Source organism: Chaetodon auriga, chromosome 19, assembly GCF_051107435.1.
Source record: "Chaetodon auriga isolate fChaAug3 chromosome 19, fChaAug3.hap1, whole genome shotgun sequence".
In the NCBI taxonomy this organism is placed as follows: domain Eukaryota; kingdom Metazoa; phylum Chordata; class Actinopteri; order Chaetodontiformes; family Chaetodontidae; genus Chaetodon; species Chaetodon auriga.
This window is the reverse complement of record NC_135092.1, coordinates 2900249-2927611: the sequence shown is the minus strand read 5'-3', so window position 1 is coordinate 2927611 and position 27363 is coordinate 2900249. Positions and strand designations below refer to the sequence as shown.

General features: G+C 40.1%; 1 protein-coding gene across 3 annotated transcripts in view; it reads right to left on the bottom strand.

The window, feature by feature from the left end:
• LOC143337728 (ras-specific guanine nucleotide-releasing factor RalGPS1) overlaps positions 1 to 27006 on the bottom strand; it is a 96280-nt gene extending 69274 nt beyond the window's left edge. For 2 of the 3 annotated variants that reach the window (XM_076757479.1, XM_076757480.1), the window contains exons 1-7: positions 26647 to 27006; positions 11134 to 11273; positions 7774 to 7878; positions 6745 to 6795; positions 4112 to 4195; positions 2429 to 2518; positions 1523 to 1615 (exon numbers count right to left, since the gene is read on the bottom strand). In XM_076757479.1, the coding sequence (XP_076613594.1) occupies positions 1523 to 1615; positions 2429 to 2518; positions 4112 to 4195; positions 6745 to 6795; positions 7774 to 7878; positions 11134 to 11190 (480 nt within the window). In that variant the 5' untranslated portion in view covers positions 11191 to 11273; positions 26647 to 27006. Of the gene's footprint in view, positions 1 to 1522; positions 1616 to 2428; positions 2519 to 4111; positions 4196 to 6744; positions 6796 to 7756; positions 7879 to 11133; positions 11274 to 26646 lie in introns of those variants that run through there. The other variant, XM_076757481.1, reaches the window with a different exon arrangement.
• Between the last annotated feature and the right edge of the window lie 357 nt (positions 27007 to 27363).

Here is a 27363-nt window from a genome sequence, read left to right as displayed (position 1 = left end):
ATTACCCCTGAATGTGTCTGTGTTCCAAAATCCATAACTATACTGTTAAAAAAAAAATCACACTGTTGGAGCTAGAGATTATTTCTAATGGAATATGCTCAACAATAACTTCTCATCAGAAATATCTCAGTGGGGTTTTCCCCCTTTACATCAGCTGTAGACTGTGCAGTAGCCAGATAATTAGGCATTGTTCATGCACAGTGAGTTAGAGGGGCTTTGCAGTGCGTCATTCTGAGCGATTCAGACAAATCTGGCAATGTCTGTTTTTCTTGCTTGCCAGTATGAGATCCAATACTGTTGCTCAGGCACAAAGTAAATGGAAGATTAGCCAGTGGTGCTGGTGTCCATCAACACAAAAAAACTGGAAAAAGTGCTGTTGGATTAATCAGACCCGTGTCCATAAACAAACAAAAAATAGCAACATTTTCTTATGTTTTGACATGAGATGCCACAATCTCAAGCTACTGTAATAAATGTTACAGTCAAAAAAATAATAACATCCATGTTTTTAAAAGCATTCTTGCTCTTGACTGATATACTAAATTTTCCTGAGTGCTGGTTTATAAAAGCAAATCAACAGAAGGCAGCCTCCCTGTTAAACAGAGTATTTTTCCATGTGTGTTGGCGCTGTGCATCCACTTTTCATGGTCTTACGTATATGCAGTACTGTAAAATCTGAATTTATGTATTAAAGGTGTATCAAACATTAATATCAAATATCAAATATTAAAACCAGGACAAACAGTATGAACTTTAATGGCCGGAAGGAGACAGGGCTTATAAGAGCTCACAGGTCACAAACAGCTGTCTGTTTGGGGTAACTAATCATTCAAACATCCAGATTGTATAAAAGCAACAGGCCAGCCGCACTTTATTACTCATAAACATTCATAGGAGGATCAGTTTGTGGTAGTGAAAAATTATTTTGAGTGGACAGTGAAGCACCACATGTTATCTCGATTGTCTCTGAGGGATGGTTATCCAAGGCCACAAAGAACCGTCCATTAAGATCTGATCCACCTAAAACCTCAAGCCAGTTTTCTGGTCTATCCAACAAAATATTATGAGAAACCCAGCACTCAGGTCAAAGAGAGCAAAGAGAGAGAGCTTTTTGAATTCTGTGTACAATATAAATGTTATGTAATATTATATACACGCTATTTTCCTCTGTGGAAAGTTTCAAAGAAAAGATATGATTGAAAAAACAAATTTTTCTCAAATCACGCTCAGGAAAGTCAGGTATAATGTGGATCTACGGTTAAAGGTCTGTTACCTGACCGCAGCACAAAGTGTCAGGTTTGAGGTCAAGCTCCAGCCGCATCTTTTTCTTTTGCATTCAATGTCGTTTTAACAGTTTTGTTTGTGTGTTCTGTTTTGTATGAATGGCCAAACGGGGACATTACATAGACTTACATTTATTTCCTGGAGACTTACCCTAACCCTAACCTTTTGTCCCCACAAGTAAGGTGAGTCCCCACAATGTGACTGTGTAAACACACAGTGCATGACGCTGATGTCTTACCGCCCAGGTTTTGCTCAGCCTGAAGATGGGAGCGCTCTGCAGAGCAGACACCACTGACACCAGAGAATGAAGGTTGTTCAGTTCCAGCAGTTTCTGGAAACAAACAGATATTTTATGAGCAACACACACAAGTACAACAAGTTTAGCAACTACTGACAGCCCATTGGCTCTGTGAATAATGCACTAGTAGCAATCGCTGATTTAAATAAAAAAAACATGAATATCTTTATAAAGAAGGGGGAGGTGCCCCCAGTGGGTCAGGGGTTACGATGCCATCCATGAATCGCAATCTCACACAAGCCATCCTGCTGCGAAACATTCTGTATTTGTAGACACACTTAAAGCATGCTTCAGTAGTTTGGTTTCAGTGGTCTATATCTTTGCAAATTTGTCGAGCAAAGGCGGTTCCATGTTTCCTTTCCATTCCACTCTCTGACCTTGGAGAAAAACTCCTTCTGTTACTATCGCTGACTGGACCTCAAGAGAAGAAACACCCTCTTGTTTATGCCATCAGTACATCTGCGTTCTCCATCACTCCTCATATAGTACAATGAAGAACCTGACGAACCCCTCCTGTGTGCTTCAGACTGGTTCGGATTTTGTGTTGAAACGATCTTAGCACTAAGTTTCAGTTCTAGAACAGTAAAAAAATACTTCAAGAACACATTACAACCTTTTCAAACACTGAAGAACTCATAAAAAGATTGCCCATTAGATCAGGTGGGCCTTGTTTATACTGTTCTCATAATGACTGCAATACTCAACAATCTTACATTAGAAGCAGTGTTTAAACTGCACAAAAACACAAATGTCAGAGAATGATTCTCTTTATCAATACATTATCAGCATTTTTCATATTGTTCATATGACTTAAGTACTTATTAAGTTCATTCAATTTGAACTCACCTTTGCTATTTTGACAAAATGGCTCAGAATTTCTGCTCGGATTTTCAGCGTCTGGGCAGTTAAGATTTCTCTCACCAGCCAAAAGCTCACCTGAAACATAATAACATTAAAACACATATGAACACCAGAATAATCTCCTTGTGGTTGCATGCCTACAGCAACAATGCAAGGTGAAGTTTACACCTATGTCTGTCCAGACTCATATAACATATGAAGCTGCTTTAGCAGCTAAATGCTCCACTATGTTCATCAGCCAGTCTCTAAATGTGTCTGCCAGCTGTTTGGTCCTGAACAGGTGGTGTACAGTGGGTTTATCAGAGCTTTTCCAGTGATGAAAGCTGCCTGCTGCTGCTGGAAACAATGATGAAAACAGTTAGACTGAACCAAAACAGTAAAGCTGTGGGTCCTGAATCTAAAACAATGAGCTGACAGAGGTTAAAAAGCTCTGAAGAGCTGATGGTACTGCAGAGTTGGTGATATTCTCCGTTGGTTTGGCTCCACAAGAAAGCCTTCTGACATTACACATTTGAACTATGGTCAACATTATTGTTAAATGTTGATTAGTGTAGCTTTAAAACTCTATCAGGGAAGAAAACAGTAAAGGGATACACCCCTTCTGTCCATTATGTCATTGCTTTAGTACCTATTTAAGACATCAAATACAATATAAGAATAGAAGAGGGAAACAGAGCTCACCTTGATACTCACAATTATCACCAAGGAAACTCAAGAAAAGTTTTGAAGGTTGTCTGCTCTTTACAGCTTGTAAACTCATTAATTGAAGGCGGCCTGATGAAGCATTAATCCCATGTCTGTAAAACTCACTCTCTCACTGCAGGGGTCAGCTAACACTACCTGATACACACTAATATTCTGCATTCAATCCGAAATACTCAACAACACAACAGTTGGCTGAAAGTAAAACAGAGGTTTTAAATTAACGGTGTACAATGTTGCAGCCGCCTTTATACATCTGTTTGAATTTAAAATGCTTCTCCTTACCAGAAAGCCCTAAATGGTCAGGCACCATCATTTCTGAAAGAGCACATAGTACCCCATCACCCTATTAGAACACTGCATTCTCAGATTGCAGGCTTACTTATAGATCCTAAAGTCTCCAAAAGTAGAATTGGAGCCAGAGCCTTCAGCTTTCAAGCTCCTTTCCTGTGGAACCATCTTCCAGTCTCAGTCTGGGAGGCAGGCAGCATCTCTATATTTCAGAGTTGGCTTAAAAAAACAACTTTTGTTTTTGTTGTTTGTTTGATTTGTTGTGATAGTGTCCACTAACAAGCTTTTTTAGGTTGTGACCAATCCACTGATAGAAGGGAAGGATATTGAGAGGAAAGAAATTGACTGGAATCATGTGTATGATCACAAGGTGGAAGATTTGATGAGGATGAGGATATTTGCTCACTGTAGCATTTTAAATACCAAAACACTTTCTTCTCAATATTATTTGTTCAACAAACTGGAAGGATTTCACATTAAAGACACACTAAGCCACAGTAATGCTGGGTCATGGTTTGGTAATATCTGTAGAGTATTTCACTTACCTTTACTACAAGTATTCAAGCCACACATCAAGTGTAACTGACACAACTCTCATTTGTTAATTGTAATTATTTGCAAAGTAGAAGTAATTGATTAACGAAATAGTTGCTTTAGAAAATGTGTATAACGTACCTGGTTGAACCTGCGCGTGAATGCGACCACATTGGGAGCCAAACTGTGTTTCTCTTTCCCATTCCATCCACAGCTGGCCAGCTCCTGCCAATCAGAGCAGTGCATTAGCCAGGGGATCTGTACCAATAACTAATACCACCATGAGTGTGGTGGCTGAGTCAACAAATTAAAAGAGCATGAGACCACTGAGTGTAACCAAAATGACGAGCATTATCAATACCACATTTTTGGACTGGAGGTAATGACATTTTCACATTTGTGCCAATGTGAAATGTCCTCAGATTAGATCATAGTCATGAAAAATCATTACATACTGTCAGTGTTTCCCCTCAGAGAAACAACACAAGTGTAAATATCCCATGCAGGAATTCTAGCGCACCACCAAGAGAAAGTCTCTCATTGCCAGATCCACTGTGCCAACACACTCCATTTGCTGAGTTCTAGTGCAGAAGAAAGGTCTAGCTGTTCACACTGTCATTGTAGCAGAGTTAAAACAAGACTAAGAGTCTATATCTACTGTATCTGAAATTTGGAGCAAATCCCAACAATTCATATGCTTTGAAATCCAACCATATTTTTTTAAGCTACAAGTAGTTAAAACAAAAGTTCTGATACAACTTGGCAGTGAGCAGCTACTTCAGGTGATTTGATTTGTTGAGCATAATTATTAAATATCATCATAGTCAAGAAGACAAACAAGACAAAGAACTCATTTACACCTGGTAATAAAAGCAATCTGTATCCAGTCACGTTGTCCAGATAAAGAGAAACACATGTTAATGCACGTATGCGTCATGATTGCAGTGTGATCGGATCTCCCTGACCACATGTGGGGGTAGTCTGGCTTGCATTGTGTTCAGATCTTAAGTATCTGTTAATGCACTCCCTGCAAGATAACATTGATAAAGAGATTTGTTTTAAACTAACATACACTGTTGGTTGTTGCCTCTATATCTACTGATTATATGTCTTTTCTCTGTCATCAAAGAACCAAAACATGGGTTATTTAACAGAACCGCACGAAAAATAAAAGCAATACAGGTGGGAAATGAATGATATACAGTAGGAAGTAAACGTGTGCATGACAGTGTGCTGCTGTTAACAAGTCATATAATTCATTGTGTCACAAAGTACCCCGTGCTGCAACAGACTGGAACAAACTGAAACAATATTTTTCATAGAAAGAAAGGAATAACTTAAAATATTACATTTACAAGAGGGGACAATCATTCAGAACTTGACAATGTTTCAAAAAACGTATAAAGGTGTCCATAATTCAACAATTTCACGAAAACTCTCAGAATAACAAGAAATTAAAAATACCAGGTGTAATGCAAAGGCAAGATCAGATCATCGTTCATTATCCAGAGAACGTATCCAGAGACAGATCCCATTTGTGACACCAGGTGTAAATGGGGTCAAAGAGTCTTCAACCATGCTCTGTGAGGCTCTGTCAGCTCTTAACAGCAGTGCTTTGAGCTAATGCTGGCATCAGCATGCTAATATGCTCACAGTGACAATGCTAACATGCTGATGTTTAGCAGGTGTAATGTTTATCAACTTCACCATGTTAGTTTGCATGTTAGCATGCCAACTTTTGCTGATTAGCATTAAAACCAAGAGGCTGTTGGGAGTTGTTTTGCAGGCATTTAGTCATTAACCAAATTATTAGACAAGGTAAAGTTTTGAAATGATGGAGACACGAGCTGAAAAGTCAGGGGATCCTCAAAGTTATTCAAATTCATCCTATGAGGGACATGAATGTCTGTGTAAAAGTTCAGGGCAAACCCTTCAACAGCTGTTGAGACATTATAACATTATACATACTCTGCGTGTGTGCGTGTGTGTGCATACGTGCGTGAAATCTGTCACAAAGTAACATCTTTTTTTTTTTGTTCCCCACACTCGTCTGTATGTTGATGAAATTCTCTGCGACAACTAGGAAATAAGGTTCCTGGCTGTGCTGCTGTAATTGTAGACGTTTGGAAAAAAGAAAAAAGTGAGGAGACCATGCTGCATGAGTGAAGTGAAACGCACACCATGTGCTTGACTTAATCTCTAATTATCAGCCCCTAATGTCTCTACCAACTCTGCCTGGTTGTCTTCCCTGTATGCAGCCTGTTGGTGGGAAGGCAATCCTTCAGGACAAAGCAGAGACTAGAATTTCATTGACTAACAGAAGGTAAGCAGGGTTTCCACTGAACACTTCAACCACTCAGGCCAGTCTGGGTTCAGCTGAGTGGCAACAGATGTGAAGGTCATCATGGAAGCATTACAAGTATTTCAAACAGAAAGGCCACAGGAATCATTCTGTGGGGAGATGCAGATCTCTGAGGGGACCCCTGCAAAAACTCCTGGTGTTGTTAGGGACCACTGTACATCTAACCAGATACAAATGAAGAAGAAACTGTTTGAGATCAGTCAGTAATAACAGATGATGCCTGTTCTCGTAAGCTCTCTCTTAAGAATCCTGTTGCCTGATCAGAATGATTAATACAGAGACCACAAACACAATGAGATGAACAACCAGAACCCCTCAAATAGTCATTGAAAGGATTACGCCACAGCTAGGAGCTACTAAGTGGACATGATGCTCAGGAGACCAGCCATTTGACAATATGGGTCTTGCTTACCTCTGGCTGTATCGCTTTGAAGACTGGTGCATCCATCAGGGTGATTTGGCTCTGAAAGAACAAGAAAGAAATACACATTAGTTTTCAATATGCAGGACTTTAAGCCATGATATGCGTACATATAGTACAGTCAAGTCATGAGCAAAGTCCCTCTGCTGCAATTTTGGTGATTTTATCATGAGCAGACAAAATACTTGAAACAAATGTGGAGGAAAAATAAAAACATAAATTAAATATTGTAATTAGAATGTGCATTTCCTTAAGACAAGCCTGTGAGAGCTGGAAGCTGTTGGCAGCTGTGGCCGCTGCTCACAGCTGCAGCCACAGCTGCTGCCGGCTGCAGTAGCAATTTTGTTAAATCTTTTAGCGTCACCTACAGGTGAAAAAATGCTCCAACTTTGCTATGCTTCACAGTTCATGAGTTAACGGCCAAAACATAAAACACGTAATAACTGATCACATGATGCCACTTTTTGTACCCTGCTGTGAGCATTTCCAGAGAGTGAGCCTGTCACAAACCATTCCTCCCATAGAATTTTGTTATAGATTTCAATGAAGTTAGGACCCCTTTCAGATTAGAGCTGTTTAATTCAGTGTTAACGTAGATAATATTGATCAGTGAAGTTAAAAAGGCCATTGTTTATGCATTGAGGGAACATCTGACTTTAAAGTAATCAATAATACAAAGTGCTAATGAAAGGTTTCATTGTTCTTATGTGTTTGGATTTGAGTGCAGTGAGTGTTTTAAAATATCCCTCAGGGCCCCATAGTGGGAGTCAGTCATTAGCTGCTCGTTTTCCTGCAGCATAGTAAATGAGTTGAGACCTTTCAGTTCCTGGCCAACAAGAGAACAGTGCCTGCTAAAACATGAAAGGATAGCTCATAGCTCAGGGAGCTATCTAACTCTCTCCTTCACATGTAAAAGCTTTGCCAGGTGAGAAGTCTGAAAGTATGCTTGGGTCTTTCAGCTAAGATCTGATTCACCTTGCATGCTGCAAAACGAATGAGTGACATTTGAACTGTACTCACGGCAAACTCCTCAGGCGTCACCTTCAGTACATCAAAGACGACGGCATCGTAACTCTTGGCGTAGTCCACAGAGGGTCCATCCAGAGAATCAGAGCTGCTGCTTGCCTGAAAGACACACACATTAAACTATCACAGTAACTGCTCTGTGCCTGTGTAACCAACTGTTGGGGCCACAACGAAAAATTGTGTCATATAACTGTGTATTATTTTAATAAAGTTGGCAAAATGTAGGGTCATAAGTCAACTTAATCTAAACCTTTATTCACACATCCAAATTTTCCTTATACACTGCTACCAGGCCTTGATGGTGGTAATGCCAGCGATGGACAGTGTTTGGCAAGTTACGTTCAAAATGCAATATATTACATGATTAGTAGTTACTGTCATTTCAAAGTAATTAGTTACTTTACAATATCACCTGCCATATAATGCACTACTGATTATACCACTGTTGTGTTATTTTTACCAAGGTAGCTGCAGAATTACTTCTAGTATTACATTATTGTTTGTAACCATAATGCTATCTACTATAGCCTCGGTATAACCTGGTCTCTATGGCAACATTAGTGTAAATTATGATTGGCTTTGGCAGGGATTTTTTCTAACAAGCTTTATCAGATGCATTTTCCCTGCTTGCACATTGCACACAACGGATCCAATTTTAGTTTATGCATCAATCTAAACATGTGGAAAGCATAATTTGCCTGGTTTTAGTACCATCAGTCATTATATAGACCTATAAATATACACCCGGTTGTTCCAGCATGCATCTGGCTCTGTAGTGTAATGGCTGTAGCAACTGCCTTTCATTCCAGTGGGTGCTGGTTCGAGGCTCAAAGAGACAAATAAGAGAGTGATAAGATCACTCAATTGATGGATACATCTGCTCTGCAGATGACCCTTTGCACATTGTGTTAGACATGTTTTCCCATTTGAATACACTCAATCTGCAACTACAGGCAGAAGAAAAATCCCTGGTGGTTATGGTGGAAAAGTTTGGGTCAACCTATAGATGTTAATCTTCTTCTAAAGATGCATGAGAGGAACCAAATGTCAAACCAGTCCTTGCACGACTGCTTACAAATAAGAGAGAGAAGAGAGAAAGAGAAAGAAATCAGAGGGACAATCCCCTTTATTTGTCACACCCTACATAGAACATGCTACACATGGCGTGCATTGGTGAAATTTTTCCTCCACTTTTAACCCATCCTGGTAGTCCTTCCTCCACGGCAGAGCAGGAGCGGTGGGCTGCCATTCGACCGGCGCCCTGGGCGCACCCAGTTTTCTTTGTCGTCACCATTGGTCAGGTGGTGATCTTTATGCATGTTTTTTATGTAGATGAACACGGGGTGAACATGCAAACTCCACACACACCCTTTCCTCGAGATAAGGGGCAGCAGGCATAGTGGAAGACACGCCCTCAGCGCCCACAGCGCCCCAGGTGGGAATCGAACCGGGACCTTCTGACAGTGTTGCCACTGTTCCACCGTGCCAACAGCTGTCAAGCCTGATGTTAAGAAGTGCTGATGTGGTTAATGGAGGAAATGTAATTTCTTCCATTAACCACGTGAGAGGATTTCAGCCTTAAGATTTTATACATGTGATTCACTGTTAAATGAGGAGGTGTTAAACTGTTACATTTTATTCATTTTATTATTTTGATCCATTTTATGTTGTCACACAGAGCTGGCTTCTGCCACACTCTTTGTCTTTGAGACATGTTAATTAAACCACTTTTCTTCTTTTTCTTTTTCTCTATTCAGTACACAACCAGTGAAGCACGCCCAGCTTTGTGAGCGAGGTAGGCCTGAGTCCTGAACTGAATTTATAACCACGGGCTGCCAGTTGACCTTCACTGCATTACACATTATATTACATTACTTCCTGAAGGTTGCTGTCATGTTGCAGGAGATTTTAAATGCTAACGACACAGCAGAGACCTCCGCAGTCACGTTTGTAAATTGCCATTTTGTAACTGTCACTGGTGCAGCGCTTTGCACGCCTTTCACACCCTAATAACACAGCTGGCCTTGTGATTAGAGAGCAGAGTGTTTACACGTCTGCCAACAATTTCACTCACCTAAACAGTAAAGAGCTGTTTGTTTAGTCGTACATGAAACACTGAATGATCACCTTTATTATTTTTCAAAAGTGTCCAAAAATAACACAGTGTCTCCCTGATGGATTACCGAAGCCTTGGAGGGATTATGAAGAACAAGCGATGCTTTGTTGTAATGGCTGATCGGCGCACTGCAGGACACTTTTTAAACAAGTCGCTATATACATCCATTACACAGATAAACGTATGTAGTGAGTACTTTTGTGATCATGGCTGACTGATGAGACCCCAGAGGAATCACCATAGGGGTGATAAGTTCACACAGCCAAAAGCAGAAGAAAGGCCATGTTGAGACTATATGCAAATAAAAACAGACATTGTAAATACTGAAACCATTTCACATGTGGATGTGCCACAACAGCAGACACTTAAATGACTTACATAAACTGATTCACCACCAAGGAAAAACTCAATGATTTGCTCCTGGCACATTATCCATTTCAAATTATGATAATATCACATAAATACCTCTTCTGTTTCCTGTGGTCTCTTTATTTAGCTTTGATTCAATCTGCTTTAATGCTGTCTTTTAATCCTTCCTGGGTTAACAAGGCTCGACTCTGCCATTCTAATCAACAAAACCAAATGGAAAGGACTGTTTATGAAGCATTACATGGAAAATAGAACAATAGGCATTTATGTGGCTGAGGAGGTACAGCGGGCTGCCCACTAATGTCTGGGTTGGCGGTTTGATCCCTGGCTCCTTCTGTCCACATATCAGAGTGTCCTTGGCCAAGACACCGAATCCTAAATCACTCGTAATAGACGCTCCAGTGCCTTGCATTGCAGGTCTGTCACAATCTGTGTACGAATAAGTCAGTTACTAATCAGTCAGTTAATATTAGTAATTATGATTCCACTGAAATTTAGAACACAATATATTAACAAACATACTGAACCATAGCTGACTGGAACTCAGAGGGTCTCAAAAAAGGCCCTCGGGACAAAACCACATCAAAAGTCATGGCAGCGGTGCTGGCAGTCATCAACAGTGTACACCTGTCAACACTGAGATTTTACAAAATAAGGGAAATTTTCCGGTACCCCACCGTAGGTCGTCCGACCAGCCTCACCACTGTCCACATCCGCCTTACATTTAGACAAGGGTTCACACAGTGAATCCTAAAATCATCACCAGTCAACGAGCTGCTTTAAAACATCACAGCAACAAATCTAAAAGATTCAAAGATGTCAAATATAACTACAAGCGAGCAAGGAACACTACATGGGCTTGTTCTTACCTCTGAGGTGACTGAATTGATGCTGGTGCCATCCGAGAGTCCGTTCCTGCGATACATGCTCACAGAGGGACTGGTGGGATGCACAGGTCAGGGCAACAGAGGCCTTTAGCTGGGGGACACACATAACCTCTCATCCATGCCTGGAGACAGAGGACACAAGGCTTTAATAGATTTGTTTGGTCATTATATTTCACATTGCTTAATTTGTTTTCCACAGTTTGACAGTTATTCTGAACAGTTCTTTTTTTATGTGCTTTACATGAATTACATCGCTGTTACATAAGTTAGAAATATCAAGATGTGAATTGTTTTATGCACCAATGCAAAAAATTCAGCAAGCATGACACCAAACTAGGGACAGGACAGAATGATCACAAAGTGACAAATCCAACATGGCATCTTGCTTGAAAAATGACTTAAACCATTTCTGTTGAATAATGAATCAATGAAATAGCCACGCAGTTTAGTAGTAATGATGATTCCATTGAAATTTGGAAAACATTTATTCACAATAGTACTGAAAAATAGCTGACTACTATACTTTAACATTTAACTCCCACCTCTAGAAAAAAAGAACTAAAATAACTGACAAAAGCAACTACTAGTGTTTCACCAGTGATGCATAGATATCAAGCTGACTGGAAAAACTTGTTTGGCCTTCTGACGTCCAGCTTCAGTTTATCCAACACACAGAATCATGACATTACTGCAGTTTGACAAAGTAACTGACAAATAAAGCCTCACTGCAGTGGAAATGATGGCCTCTGTATTCACCAAACGTTCACAGTTAAACCATGAATTCCTTTTTCTTTCATTTATGGATTATATGACTTTGATCTCTCTCTCTCTCTCTCTCTCTCTCTCTCTCTCTCTCTCTCTCTCTCTCTCTCTCTCTCTATATATATATATATATATATATATATATATATATATATATATATATATATATATATATAGACACACACACACACACACACACACATATATTGATCCCAATTTGGGAAATTATTTTGTTGCAGTAGCAATTAAACATACAGGCAAACACAGGATGTATACACAATTATTTAGAAAGCAACAAAAAATATAAACAGGAATAAAAATAAAAATATAACTAAGTAAAACTAAATATATAGTTGTATAATATGCATTATAATGTATAAAATATATTATATAATATTATAATAATATAATAAAAAATATAACTAAGTATATAAACAGTATTTACAGCAAAAAACAGCAAAAACTTTGTGCAGTTTCAGATGATAGATAAGTGTAAACCGTAGACTGTATGTGCAATATTGCAGCAGTGCAGATAATATGTAAAACACAAGAGTTTGTGAGGTTGGTGGATTAACTGTTTAAGTTACTATTGTACAGTGTGATGGCTCATGGCAGGAATGATATTTGATAAATATTTATATATTTGGAGGCATTGTGGAGGAAGTGAAGTCCTATACAGCTGGGGGCTGTTCTTGAGACAATCTGACCTGCAACAGGCTAGCACCCCCCACTATGGGTCTGGGGGCAACCGTAAGCAGGCGCAAGCAAAGAAAGGAGGAAAATAGGGACGAACATCCATGGTGCCTGACTTACGTTCTTGTCTCGTGCAGTGAATAAACATTAAAATAACGACAATAAACCTGCTGAAAACACGGCTTGTGAGTATCTTCTGAACAAGAAGAGGCAGATTTAACAAGCCAACATGTGCATAGGAAAGCATGTGACTTATCTGTCCCACAAGAAATCTGCATCTGAATGTTCTACCACAAGCAGTCGCACAATCAGGCAGACCGTTAGTAATGCTGCTCTTATCATCTCTGTGGCTGCTGTTTGTGCTATGATGCCCTCTAATGTGCAACTAAAAGGCTGCATGTCTGCAGGACCACTACTTAGAAATGTACATGCACTCTTATAAAGTCACGTACGCCACAGTCCAGAACCTGGACACACAAACTGAACAACATGATCTACAGGTCAGGGTTAGGGTTATCATTAACTCACTTCCCCATCTTACACATACAATCACTTTACTAGTCACAGGGGGTACTACTAGTCTGTATAAAAACAGTCATTTAATGCCTTCTGTCTCTGGAGGATCTTTATCGAGGCTGAAAATATAACGGCCCTCATGGGTCAGAGATGGAGCAGCTGAAGTTCGGTAGGGTTCACCCACCTTTCATACACTACATCCCTGCTAAGCTTAGACATGTTTCTAAAAACTGAAGCGCTCACATACACAGCCATGCTGCAATGACCTCTGCTGTTGAAAAAGGGCAATCACATTTAAAGACCTATTATTTTTGCTTTATGCTAAAATTCAGGTATATTCTTTTTTCATAAGACATTTGGTTCAAGAGAGACATTTAAAAAAATACATATACAAATATCAAGTGCTTAGATTGAGAAAACACCATGAACATGGCAGCTTTAGCCTTATGAAATAATTTCTGTTCACAAGGAAGACATGTCTTCATCGTTATTGCATCGTCTTAATATTTCTTATGTAGTTTGTTGAAGACAATTCAAATTTGAATATGAATAAGAGTATAATTAGTTAGGTGAGATTTGTGTATGTGCACTTCCATAGCCACATCTTAGTTTGAGAAAAACATATTGTTACAACTGTGGCGAAGTAACAACTGTACTAGTTCTCCTGTGAAACCTTTGTCTCTGAGTGCTCCACATTGACTGCTTTCTGTATGAAGTCAGAGCAACAACATGTGTAAGCTAACCCAGAGGATTACTGGTACCTGTTAGGGTTTGGTGATATGCTAAAAAATTCCAAACGGCCACTGTCCGCCCAACAAACAGCAACTGCCAACATGTTTGTACAGGTCCAACAGAAACAAAATAAAACTTACCAAAACCATCTTTGTTAATCTTTCCACTATCCCAACAATCACCAGCTGTGGTTTAGTCGAGATAAACTTAATTCACCCAGTTAGATGACACACGGTGAATTCCCTGCTGCCTGTCTGCCGTTGCTGCCGGCGCTCTCACTTGTTCTTAGGTCAATGTGTGTACCGTGCTACTGGGTCAGCTAACTGAACGAGAATCTGTTGCTGAGCAGCCACCAAGGCCGAAGGCCACACTGACCTCCTTGGCGAAGGTAACAAATTATGGATGCTGGTAAAACAGCAACACATTAGAATACTGAAAATAGCAATTAAATTCTGGGAAAAACATTATAATTTTCATTTGCTAAGTTTAACTGGCAGTGATATTCAAGTCCACAGTTTGACTGACATGTATAGTTATAAGTATTGTATCATTTCCTGTTTGTACATAACATCTAAGTATGTGGATTTTTTTGTATACCAACTGCTAAAACAGTACACTAAGATGATTGGGGTGTGGTATATTCTGTATAAAATGAATATGTAGTATGGAAAGGGACAAGCAACTGCACTGTCCCTGCTCCATACTCTACACTGAAGGTTCTCAAACTTATCACCCAAAGGTCCACATCTGATTTATATATTAAAGGTCAGAGGTCCAGTATTGGCAAAATCAAAATAACATTTAATCAAATAATTAATGTCACATAACTACATTCTGCACCTGCAATTAAGGAGTTGATAGCAAATTCTCTGATGGACCGTTAATGTCTGAACACTGCAGCAACAACACACAGCACTCTCTCAGTCGCCATTACAACAATGTCAACCACTAAGCTACAGAAAACCACATTCATCTGGGGACAGGACTGCTGTGAATCATCTCCAGCTACACTGTTTTTTCAACATCATTAACAACATAATCAATGGGAAACCCGTTTCAAATTAGGAAACGTTCCTAACATTTTGCAGCTACACCACAAGCTATGACAGAAGTCCTCAACTACATTTGTCCCAGAGCCAGAAGTTTTCTAAGCAGACACAGCCGATGCCAGACTTTCAAATAAATATAAATCTATTTATTTGGGCCTAATTAGCAAAAATATTTTTTTTATATTTTCACTTTTTTACCACATTTGTATTTTTATTAGCCTATATCAACATGAACAGACATGTATAATTGACCTCCAACAAATTCCCTGACTCTGAGTCTTGCCCATCCCTAACATGACCCACCATGAGTCATCAGAGAACTTCTGCAGGTGGAATGATTCAGAGCTATACTGAAAATCTGAGGTGTTCAGACTGAATAGAAATGGAGACTGGGCAGTCCCCTGAGGCATCACTCTCCAGCTGCACAAACTGGGGCCTATCCAACAGACGGTCCGATCCGGGAGACAGTAAACATGATGACACCCAACCTGAGCAGCTTCTCCGTCAGTAGAAGTGGTTGGATGGTACTGAAGGCATTAGAAAAATCAAGAAGCATGTTTCTTACAGTGCACCACTACCACTAAAGTGAGAGTGAGTGCACTGCAGCAGGTAGATGACACCACCATCCACACACACACAAGGCTGATTGGCAAACTGAAGAGGGTCTAGAGGTAGTTTCATCCATGGTACAAGGTGGGCCAGAACCAGTCTCTCTCAGTCTAGTCGGGAAATTGTGATCAGGGGTGCTCAGCAAGGGGGGATGCGGGCAAAGCAGGGTTTGATTTGGTGTCTGAGAACGTGTGAAGTCTGGTCCTGTGTGGAAAGGCCCAGCTGGGGGTCCTGTGCTGAACCTGTTAAAAACACATGCTTGTTGGCTCTGTCCTGGCTGCTCCCCTGCTCACCATCTTTGATGTGGAAGCCTGTACATCTGCTTCATGCCTATCCACACATGTCTGATGTTGTTTTGCTGGTGTGTAATTTTCCAGTTTCTGTCTATAGAAGTGCTTGCACTCAGTTCCACCTTCAGCTCACACTGTGCCCTTTCAGCTTGTCGTTTTCATTAGACCTGAAGGCTCTCTTCTTTTTATTGAAGAGATACTTCACGTACTGCTTTCAATTGAGTTTATGTCAAAAAGGATTAGCAAGTGATCATATTCTGTTTTATTTATGTTTTGCACAGCCTCTGAGCTTATTTGGAATCATGGTTGTACTACTGTATTTTGTACACAACCCACAGGTTCATGAAAAGACCTTAGGGGGAAAAATGTTGTCAGGCAAAATTCTTTATATCATACAGCACTCTCACATTTATAGCATGCTGCTCTCTGCTTACGCTGTCAATAATTAAGCCCTCTCACTGAACAAACACCTTTTTAAGGGGGTCCCTGGGAGGTTTGCAAAAAGGGGTCAGGGCAAAATTATCTCTGTAGCAGCATGGTAATCAAATTTTAAGGAGCCATCTTGTAGGGTGGGGGATGGGAGGGTGGGATGAAAGCATGAGAGCTGACAGTAATATGGTTACTGGATACACCTAGTAGCTATATAGAGTTGTGCTGATAGACTTACATACCTCTGGGAGAATTTGTAAGACATGTACCATTCTTATAATTTATAACTCATTTAACAAAACACAACAATAAAGAAAATACTGCCATGGTCCCCTTTCTAAAGTTTGCATACCCTCAGTCCTTTATACTAACACTGGCCCTGTATTTTCTGAGGTGGTACAGCTTCTTAGCAGCCTCCAGGTCTGGTAAATTCCTGAGTTGTCTTGTGTGAACTGTACGCTTGAGCTCTCCCAAAAGTGCCATAATGATATTGAGGTCAGTAGACATTGCTTTGCTACAGTTACATGATGTGCTTGCTGTGACTCCCAAAAACACTGAGATCTCTGCTTTTGAAAACTCCTCTTCTAACCTCTGCAAGCACACTGAAGTAAGCTGTACATGCTGTAGGTGAAAATGTAGTTGGTTAGCTAGCCCCCCTTTTGTTAATGACATTAACTCATCTTGTAACCAGTGTTTTGTTGGGCTGTTTAAACTGGTGAAAGCTGTTATCCTGATATAATGCCAACTTCAGAATGAATGTTACTTTCCTAAGTTTTAATTTTCAATTCATTCATTCATTCATCTTCTATATGTTCCTTTCATTTTCATTTTTTTGCACTGGCCCACACAGCCTTAAAATATATTCAAATGGAAAGTAACTTGTACTTAGAGTTGTTTATCAACAAGGTGTGGCTCAGGAGGTCCACCGATCAGGAGGTCCGTGGTTTGATCCCTGGCCTCGGCAGTCCACATGCCGAAGTATCCTTGGACAGGATACTGAACCCCCGAACTGCCCCTGATGCTGTACCATTGGTGTGTGAATGCATATGTACGTGGCTTTGGATAAAAGCATCTGCCAAATGACTAACTGTAATTGCATTTTTACTTTACTCGAGGAGGTTTCTCAAGTGGTAATTTTCACTTTTATTTGAGGTATTTTAGTTGGAGTAGTACTTTTAATTGAGTATAGATTTTTAATACCCTACAGATCACTGTGGAGGTGTGCGTTGCTAAACAGACATTACAACACTAATTCATGAGACTGTGGATGGCTTTGAGAGATGGGGCTTCCCTCTGTGCTGTTGCATATCCCAATCACTCCGCCTAGCAACAATGCAAAGGATTACTGCAACCACAAAGACAGCTACTCAATTATACTAAAAGGTGTGGTGGATCATCTCTCTCTTGGTGAGTAAAATAAATCTGCTAGCCACAAAACCCAAATCCCCATGCTGTAAATATTTGTCAATGTTATTCTCTCACATAGACATGTCCCAGTAGGCAGTCATCATTCTGTTGATGTATTTTTCATCTACATATTCGCAAAAATCAACACCTTTTGGACAGCAGGGCCCATAATCCGAGTGCTCGCTCATTTGAGGTGGAAGAGACTGGCAACCTTTCACCACTGGTGAGGCGTCTTTTTTAAATCTTTAAGCCTACTATTCACAAGCTCACCTCTGCATTAATCTTCACAAAAAATGTTTTGCTTGCAGAGACATATCAGTTCTATGATGCATGCACAATTACTAGGCAATGAGTGTTTTTCAGAAAGAATTTCACCATTGAACAGATAAAATACTGAATCCTAAATTTTCTTAAAAAAAAAAAAAAAAAAGAACTGAATGGTTACACAACAAGGAATTTGTCCTTTCTCAGAGGAAAATCCAACAATTTCCTCAAATAGTGTGCACAGTAATTAAACGACTACACTACAAATATTTTTTCCACCACTTACCTTAAAACTTAAACGAGGAGTCTATGTTTTTGGAATAACTAACATAAAATAACATAGCACAAAACAAATAACATTTTCAACCTTCAAAAATATTTAGTGGCCACGACTGTTGGGGTTAACACGTGGAACATGTTAGTGACATTTGCTTTTCCCCAACAACAAAGTAATACAGCACAGTACTCACAAGAGTTCAGTAACAGTATTACATTCAAGAAAGCACATAACACATTACCACCAGCTATCAATAATGATACCTTCATAACACGAATAAGCACAGGACCCAAGACCTGAATGATTCCTGGAAACTACAGCTGCCATCAAGAAACATAGCAGCCATGTCACTGTAAACTGTAAACCAGCACAAAACTGACAATTACCAACATAAACCAAGACACACATTACTATTACTATTGTACAAACACTAATGTTACAAAGTAATATTTGCATTTTGGAACATAAAACAGCAAAGCTAGCAAACTACTCAGTCCAGCATGGCATGATGGGAAATGTGGACCATCTATAGCTCCAGCTTTCTCAAGATGCTGAGCCTTTCTCAGTAAAACAGTGAGATTCATCTGAGAAGGGTTTTATTTTATCTGAGATTATTTCTAATATATAACATCAAAATTCATTTAAAATTACCAGTAGACCACCAACAGTAAGTATGGAAGCAGGTATGGAGCGAGGTTTTTAAGTTCAGCTTGCTGTTTTTGTTTGTACCTCATCCATTAAAGGGCTCACACCAGTGAGGGCAATAGGGCTTCTTTAACCCAAAAACGACATTCAAATATTCTGTCTGAAAAAAACAAAAAAAACAGAGAGGTTCAAATGATTCGAGTATCTATTTTTGCGCATTATGTCCGTAAGAGGGAAAATCAATACCACGAGAGAAGTACTGCTTGTGTATTATTTCAACATAAACATCTTTTAGAAAAGATCTCCATACCTACACATTACAAAAAATTAAAAATTAAATAAACGTCCTATACTGTACTGTGAATTCTGCACTTTCAGCTTGACCTACATTTCATTTCCAATCAATGAAAATGATGTGTGAATTGTATGATCCATGCATACTGAACGAGCGCTACAGCCAGAAGCCACGAAAAGGACTACAATATGATCCCTCCAGGAGTATGTGTACCATCAATGTATGTCCACTGAAAGTGTTTGTTTTTGCATCTGACAGGTTGAGTTTGTTATATTAAGTGTCTGACAACATTATGGAGAGTATACCTGCAGAGGTAAACCTTTCTGTTAAAGCATGAGATCCACTCCACTCCATTTTGTTTACATTTGTTTATTTTAGCTGTTAAATCACTCTCACCAAAGCCACCACACTCCATTCACAGAAACAGTAATTTTACATTATTTTTAAATAAAACTCACCAAAACCCTCTTGATTCATCTTTCAATGTTCCAACAATCATCACTAACTCTTATTTGGTTGAAATAAACTCTTAATTCACTGAAGGAGAGGAGCAGGAGGGAGAGCAAACATTAGAGAAGCAGCGGGTGAAACAGCCTGTGGAGCCCAAATATTTTCACATCTAACTCAGAATTATTTTCGCTGGAGAGACTTAAATATGTCAGACTTCAACAGTGACAGACACAAGTCACACAACCAGAGTTCCCATTATCTGGTAATTACCACTTTTTCTGGGAATATCTGTTGAAGTCTGACATATTTAAGTCAAATATTCTGGCTCTGCACACTGTTTCTCTGCTGCTTCTCTAATGTCGGCCCTCTCTCTCTCACTGTCCTTCCAATTTGATGAATTTAGTGTTTATACCAACCAAACTGGAGTTGGCCATGATTGTTGGACCAGTGTAAAGATGAACAAAGCAGGTTTAGGTGGGCTTTATTTTGTTTCTGCTGAGTTTTAAGTGTGTTTTAATAAAAATTATGTTTGGTTTGTGAGAATAATGCAGTGGCTTTTTCTGCTTAGACAAAAAAGGGTCTTACTCTTTAACAAAAAGTTCTATCTCTATATAAATCCTTTCAATAATATTGTCAGACGCATTGAATAACAATCTGAGCCTGTTAGTAGCAAAAACACTTTTGCGGAGAGGGATTATATTGCAGCCCATTTCACAGCTGCCGGCTGCAGCGCTCTCGCTCAATATCGCACCAATTTAAAAAACTGTTGTTGCCATTAGTCACATGGACAAAAAAAAAATTGGGAATATAGAGTCCATAGACATAGATGATATTTGACCAGAATTTCTCCTGTTTGTCCAGGACATTGAAGTCTTCCTGGACATGTGGACCAGCACCAATTGGAAAATCTGCAGAGTAAGCAGCAAGTAATTCAAGAACATATTTTGTAATGTGATCTTTTAAAAGACATGCCTATTTTGAAAAAAATATACCAGCACAAGGTGTATGCCTGACATATTGGTTTCCCCTCTTGTGGACTTAATGAGCAAAAAATAGATATTTGAATGGTTCAAACCTATGTGTTTTTCAGGAAGGAACATTGTTTTGGGCAACTCTGACAATGCTAGTGTTGAAGGCTGTTGTTGGTGGGTCAGTGGTGACGAGATTTTGGTTTTCCACCAGGGCATCGCTTGTTGATGGGTCACTGAAGGTTTCCTCAACAAATTCATCCACCTCATCTTTCATGCTTCTTAGAGTCCCAGACTTCACCTCACCTAGAGGTGATCTGGTGAAGTGGTGTGGGTCTTTGATAAAATGGGCTCATCTAACTTTCGTTCTTTTGTGCCTCTGTTTTCTCGCTCTGATGAGCTGTTCATGGAGGCTGGCTGAAAGTTCTTCTATGCCTTCTTTTTCTTCAGTATTGGCCACTTTGAACTGCTTGTTCGGGGTTTTGATTTCCTTCATGGGTTGTTTGATCTTCATTTCTCATCTATTTGGCTGCTTTTCTGGTCTGGTGTTGCTCTCTTTCCTTGGCACCATTCCAAAGCACTGTTTTGCCAAGTTGTAGAGAATGGCTGTCGATGAATGTGCCTTCCTTTCTGTTATTTCAGTTTGAGCCACTTCAAGCCCTTTGTTCAGGTCTTCATCAAGTACAGCCCACTCCATCGCATCACCCATCTTGGACCACTTGATTCTTTCCTTGGCTACAGTGTGCTTTCTCGGATGGCACTGGAGGTTTCCAGTATGTTCTGGGGGGAATTCAGGCACTGGGAGGTCTCTTGAGCTGTGGTGTGCTTGCCGTGTGTGGTGCATGCCTCCTTGGACTTGCTGTGATGTATCTTGAGCCCTACAGATGTTTCCAAAATGACATTTCACTTCCCATGCCTCCCCGTTCAAGGTTGTTTGTTTGAGCCGGTGTCTGTGCCACATTCTTGGTCGTTGTTGATTCTGTCCTTTCGAGTCTCTCAGACACCTCTTTTCAATGCCAGAATCCCACTGGACAATGTCATGAAGGTCAGCATGTTTGGGGTCATATTTTAACTTTGATTGGGAAACTAGTCAGAAAATCGCATCTTGGTATGTTACTATTGCTTGTGTAGTTGCTGAGACAGAGTATTACTTTCCGATGTTAATTCTATTTCTGACCTGGCAATCGTCACAGCACAGGATTTGCAGAGGCGTAAAACCCTTCCTCACAGTAATATAGCTTGATTTCCTGAACTTGCCGGGACCTGGTACCTGAAGTTATACACCCCTACCACCATAGCCCATTCCTTTTTTTAATTTGTTCTCAAGTTTTCTAAATACATGACTGTTTGTTTGTCGAAAGTTGTTGCTCCAATAATCACAGGCTTCAACATGGACCTACAAAGCCAAGAAGTGGTAGGTATTACTAATGTGAATTGAAAGGGCTAATATAAAATGTTCATTACTAAAACAGTTTGCCATGAAACACTGCTTCCAATTACATTCTACTTTTAGCTTATTCTCTCTGTGCATACCGGCCCACACCATGTGTAGGGGTTCCTAGGAGATTCCAAATCATTGTGGGTGCTGTAGGTGGCTCGGCTGCTCCCACAGAAAGCTCAGCAGTAAACCAAGAATAAGTGACAAGTAGTCAGACTGCTTTTTAGAGTTTCTTGTGTTGGAGTACAGCATTTGGCCTAACATATTAAAACTTTTCTCTTTACTTTTGGACAATGTACACAACACACCTAAATACATATTGGAACGATCTAGCCTTGTGAAACCTTGGATGGAAACAATGATTAAATCACATGCCAGAGAAATCAGTTAAAATGCTAAATTTGTTAACTTGCACTTGCATGTATTTCATGCAATTCTTCTATGGAACATCAGGCAAATACATAAATCAGGAAAGTGTAACACAAAATGGAATGGTAACAGTAAACCAGTTTTCCTACACAAATGATGAATGCCCAGTCTGTCTCAGTCACAACAATCGTGCCGCTCTGCTTGGAGCTGGAACTGTAGTTTGCAAGAAAGTAGATAAGGTACTCCTGGTGCCTGACACACGGATGAGTGAACAACAGATGGTGCTTCCCACTTGTTCTCCCAGGGCAGATCCTTATGCTTTTCTTAGGATGCCATTGTGATAATGTCCCTTTTTTGGCAGAATGACAACAACACATTGCAGAACCCCCTGAGGTTCCATGTAACTTTTCTTACTTTAATTCTCCAATAAAGAAATGAAAGTAGATTGAGACAAAATTGAGTTCATCTTTCTAAACTTTCAGGTTTTACCCCTCAGATCAATGTTAATCAACATGTTGAATTTTGTGATGAATTTTTGTCCTTGTCCCGTTTGCAGCATAACCTAAAGATGGAGATGTTGGCAGTCTATCCAGTCTAACTGCAGTCCAAGAGGACACTGTATACACTGTAAAGAATATCTGGAAAACTAATTCCAGATATAAATTTACATGAATTTTGTCATGGTGTTCCTAATGTTTCTGATTAATCTTTCACTTTCCTTAAATGCAATCCTCACAGTAAATTCAACTATTCTCTCCTCATGCCAAATGCAGTGCCGGCACAAACTACAAAATACACATTTTCTGTCATCTCTAGGATGAAATGACGACGTCAGTCTCCAGCCCTGCACATTAATCCTTAATGTTGCCTATGATTTTCAGTTTCACCTTCAATGATTTTCACACCTTGTCATGACTTTCGGACTTGAGATTCCTTTCTATGTAATTTCCTTTGAACTTTCTGTTCTTCATTCGTGATGATAAACAAATGTGAAAACTCAAAATCAGAGGGAACGTTAAGGACTCGTGTTAGACTGACCCATTAACCACCATAACCCCAAGAGGAAGTCTTCAGGAGATGTAGGAAGTGACTACCTCATGACATTACAAAAAAATAAAGAAAAAAACTGATGCATTTTCTGCAAATTAATGTTTAAAGACAAACAAAACACCTACTTTAAATATCTATTTATTTTGGGCCAAATGTAATGACATTGTGGATGACCTTGTTTCCAATAATCAGACAGTGTTGTTTATTGTGGTAGAGGGTATGTGTTCAGGTGGGTCTCTTACTCTTGAATGACTGTCATTCTGGTTAATCAAATGTCATACTAACACTCTCTCACATAGGAAAAAAAATAATGCAAATTGAAAGGGGTGGAGTCAGAGAGTGATTGACAAGAACGAGGAGGTAGTTTGAAGAAAACAGAAACACACATGCTGTACAATGATAACATGCAGTCAGAGTTTTAACAAAAAGATCACATGTGGCTTTTTCAGCCTCAGTCGACTTCAACAGCAGCCTCCCTAAACTGCTGAAGACTTGTCCACAACACCAGCTACAGAGTTGGAGAGCAATGACAACTCCTCAAGGGATGAAAGTGCATGATGACGTACACATTAAGTGTTGCAGACAGTGCAGACACAGCTGGGCTGCACATGTGGTGCGGCAGCTTTGCATGCCCCTGAGGAATAATGAAGGAGTAATTTGTCCCATCCCAACATGTCCAAAATAAAGAATAATTGGAGAATTAGATTGCAAACACAGTTTGCACTGAATGAAGCTAAATAGGTGAAAACACCTGTATGAGTGTATCATACATTATCCCCACGTGCCAGCCAAAGGAGGAAACACCACAGAAACACACGTTCTACCTGGCCACCACATATATTATTTTGGTCATAAACAAATCTTACAATTAATTTTTGTCATACTGACTTGTCATGGTGGGTTTAGATTAAATCACATGACAAGACATTTTTTTTAGTGCACAAACATGCAGGCATTATCTAAAAAAAGGCCACCATCTATTCCACAGCACTTGGCCATTGTGAAATAATATCAATGTTTTTTTTGGATGGGGGATGTTATGCATTTAGAGCACAGGCAGTAATGTACCCATCAGTATCCATGGTGATACTATTCCTGTTTGTATTGGGAAACAAAAAACATGTCCCACAGTGAGCCTGTTTATATATACGCTCCATTTTTGTTAATTCTTTTTTCTTTCACAAGTCATGCTTTTTACGGCAATACTTTTCATCATTTGGATGGCTCTTTGCGTTCTTCAGCGTGGATACAAGCAGGAAAGTTGAATGAAGGTAACACTAACAAACATGGAGAAGACTGAACATGACACAGAATGGGATAATTACAAACAGGAGAAGGTCTGACCAGCCAAGACAAAACAAGGGGCTCACACCTAAAAGAGGGGCTGCTTCTGTCAAATGTGCATGGTTTGGGTATGAAAAGTCTGACACGGATCACAAACGTGTACTTTTCAAATTATGCCGTAGACCAATCCCCACAACAGACTCAAACACCACTAACCTCTCTGCAAGAATCGTGTCAAACTATACAGAGAGAGAGTACAGTTTAACTGAAAGTTTACACAAAGATTTTAAATAAAAGGAGAAAAATTACAGCTGCTGCGCATCAGTGAGTCAGGGCCAGACATTTTGAAGAAGGAGGAGGATGAAAAAAGGAAGACAAGGAAGCTAAATGAGAAATACAGGTGGGTCCACCAGCAGAACTGTCCAAACCAAAATTATAATTAAACCTTGAAGTCACATGTCTCTCGAGTAGGTATAAAATGTTCATTCTGCACCACCTGCATCATGAACTCACAACCTTTGCTCCAACAGCGTGTTGTGGTCATGTTGAGCTACCTGGTGAAAATGTTTTATTTTGTGAGATGAACATGTGGTAAAGAAACAGACAAAGAAAGAACAAGATGAAGCAAGAGAAACATAGTAGCTGCTAGCCATTATGAACAGGCAGGCCTGATGTAGCTTAAAGCTGCACTAAGCATGTTCCAGCTACTACAGGGTGACAGAAAGTACAATTACAACTACAATTAGTCATTTTTTGACAGATGCTTTTATCCAAAGCGACATACATATGAATTGACACACCGATGGCGCAGCATCAGGGGCAGTTTTGGGGGTTCAGTATCTTGTCCAAGGATACTTTGGCATGTGGACTGAGGACAGAATGAGGATAGAATTGAAAATACTGTTAACATTTCGTTTTTAAGATACAATTCTGATTTGCCACACTGCCTTGACAGCAAAATTTTTTCATTTATTGCCATGAACATTAGAGATGTATTTAGAGAGAATCTGCAGTATCTGTTAACAACAAAACATGTTGAAGTCTGGTGTCAATTCAGTAAAAAACGTGATGAGTGATGGGTTTAAATCATTTTAATTTGAGAAAAAGTGATAGATTTCAGAATTCCTGCCAGCTCAATGCATCTGAACATTGCACACTGGACCAAATTTTTGGTGACAGTTGAAGCGTGGTGGCACATACAACTGATTTCTTATGAGGTTCCAAAGTTTTGTGTATTTTCATGCATTTATTTTCGGTCAGATTTTCTTGAAAGAAGAAGAAGAAGGTCGGTAAATACAAGGAGGCTCGGCAGCAGACCTGCCTGGCCCCTAAATAATCAACTCTTGAGTAATTGTCCACAAATGCAGGATTTAGCATTTACACTGCAAGTGTGTTTGTTTGCTCAGTTGTTGTCTAATTGGATGAGTGTCATCCTGCTTCAGTAGAGCACATTTGCATTAACACTAATTGGATCTTCCAGGGTGAACTATAATAGTGTAGAACAGTGTACAGCAGCACTCTGCAGTTGTGTCTTACGTTTCTCTCTTTGTGACACTGCAGGGGGGGTTCGTGGGGGCTTGGGCGGAGGGTGGGAGGGTCATGTTCTGCTTCAGGCCCAGAAAACGCTGGAGCCAGCCATGTACCATACACAAACATGTTTTGACAGCTGAGATTCACGTCAAGTGCAGCAGATAGACACATATCTGCGCGCCTGAACAACATCCGTAAACACAGCAGCCGTGTCCATTAATCACGGTGTCTCTGTCTGCACACAGTGTCCGGTCACGACGACAGCTACGTATGACACGGCGGTTATAGCCCCATATGAATCCCCCAGCCAGGCCTGCCACTGCTGTGTGTGTGTGTGTGTGTGTGTGTGTGTGTGTGTGTGTGTGTGTGTGTGTGTGTGTGTGTGTTAGTGTCAGCTCTGCACAGCCTCATGCTAATGCTCATGCCTGTGGTGCCTACCTTTCTATCAGGCACATTTCCCTCGCTGCTCCTGCTGCTGCGGCTGTATTAATAAAGACGACAATATTCACATTCAAACGCGTCCAGCCGCGGTGGTTAATTAAACCCGAGCGATGTTTTCCCAGCAGCATCCAGGGGGGTTACTCCTCCTTTGAGCCGAACATGAAGCCAAGGTCGTAACGTTTGGTCCGCAGGGTCCACAAACCGTGCGGGATACATTAGACGAAATCATACAAACGTGCAGTGACGTGCCAAATTAGCTACAATCGAAAATAGAAGTGAAAAAGAATAAATACCGACAGCAGGAAGTGACAGGTAGGCGCACTTATCTTGACAGTCAGGTATATTGCCTAATCATCCACTCGGTTCCCTACAGAGCTCCCGCCTCTAATAACAGCAGGCCAATCAGAGCGCAGCTCTAAGCTAGCGTCCTTCAGACGCAGGTGCACCTAAGATGCTTTCACGGCCTGTCTGAAGGCTCGTATATCTCAGACTCTCCGCTGTACGTTTTTATAAGCTCCTCAAGCAAGAAGGCTTGACTGTGGAAATAGCAAACATGTGATCCTTTATAACGTTTGAAAATCATTTTGTTACTGTGCCCAGATGAGGAAACATGAACACACATTCGCAGATGCCTGCACTGAAGCAAATTTTCTCCTCTTGAGTCTCGATCAAATGATGTGCTCTATCATCAGAATATAATATATATTTCTGTTC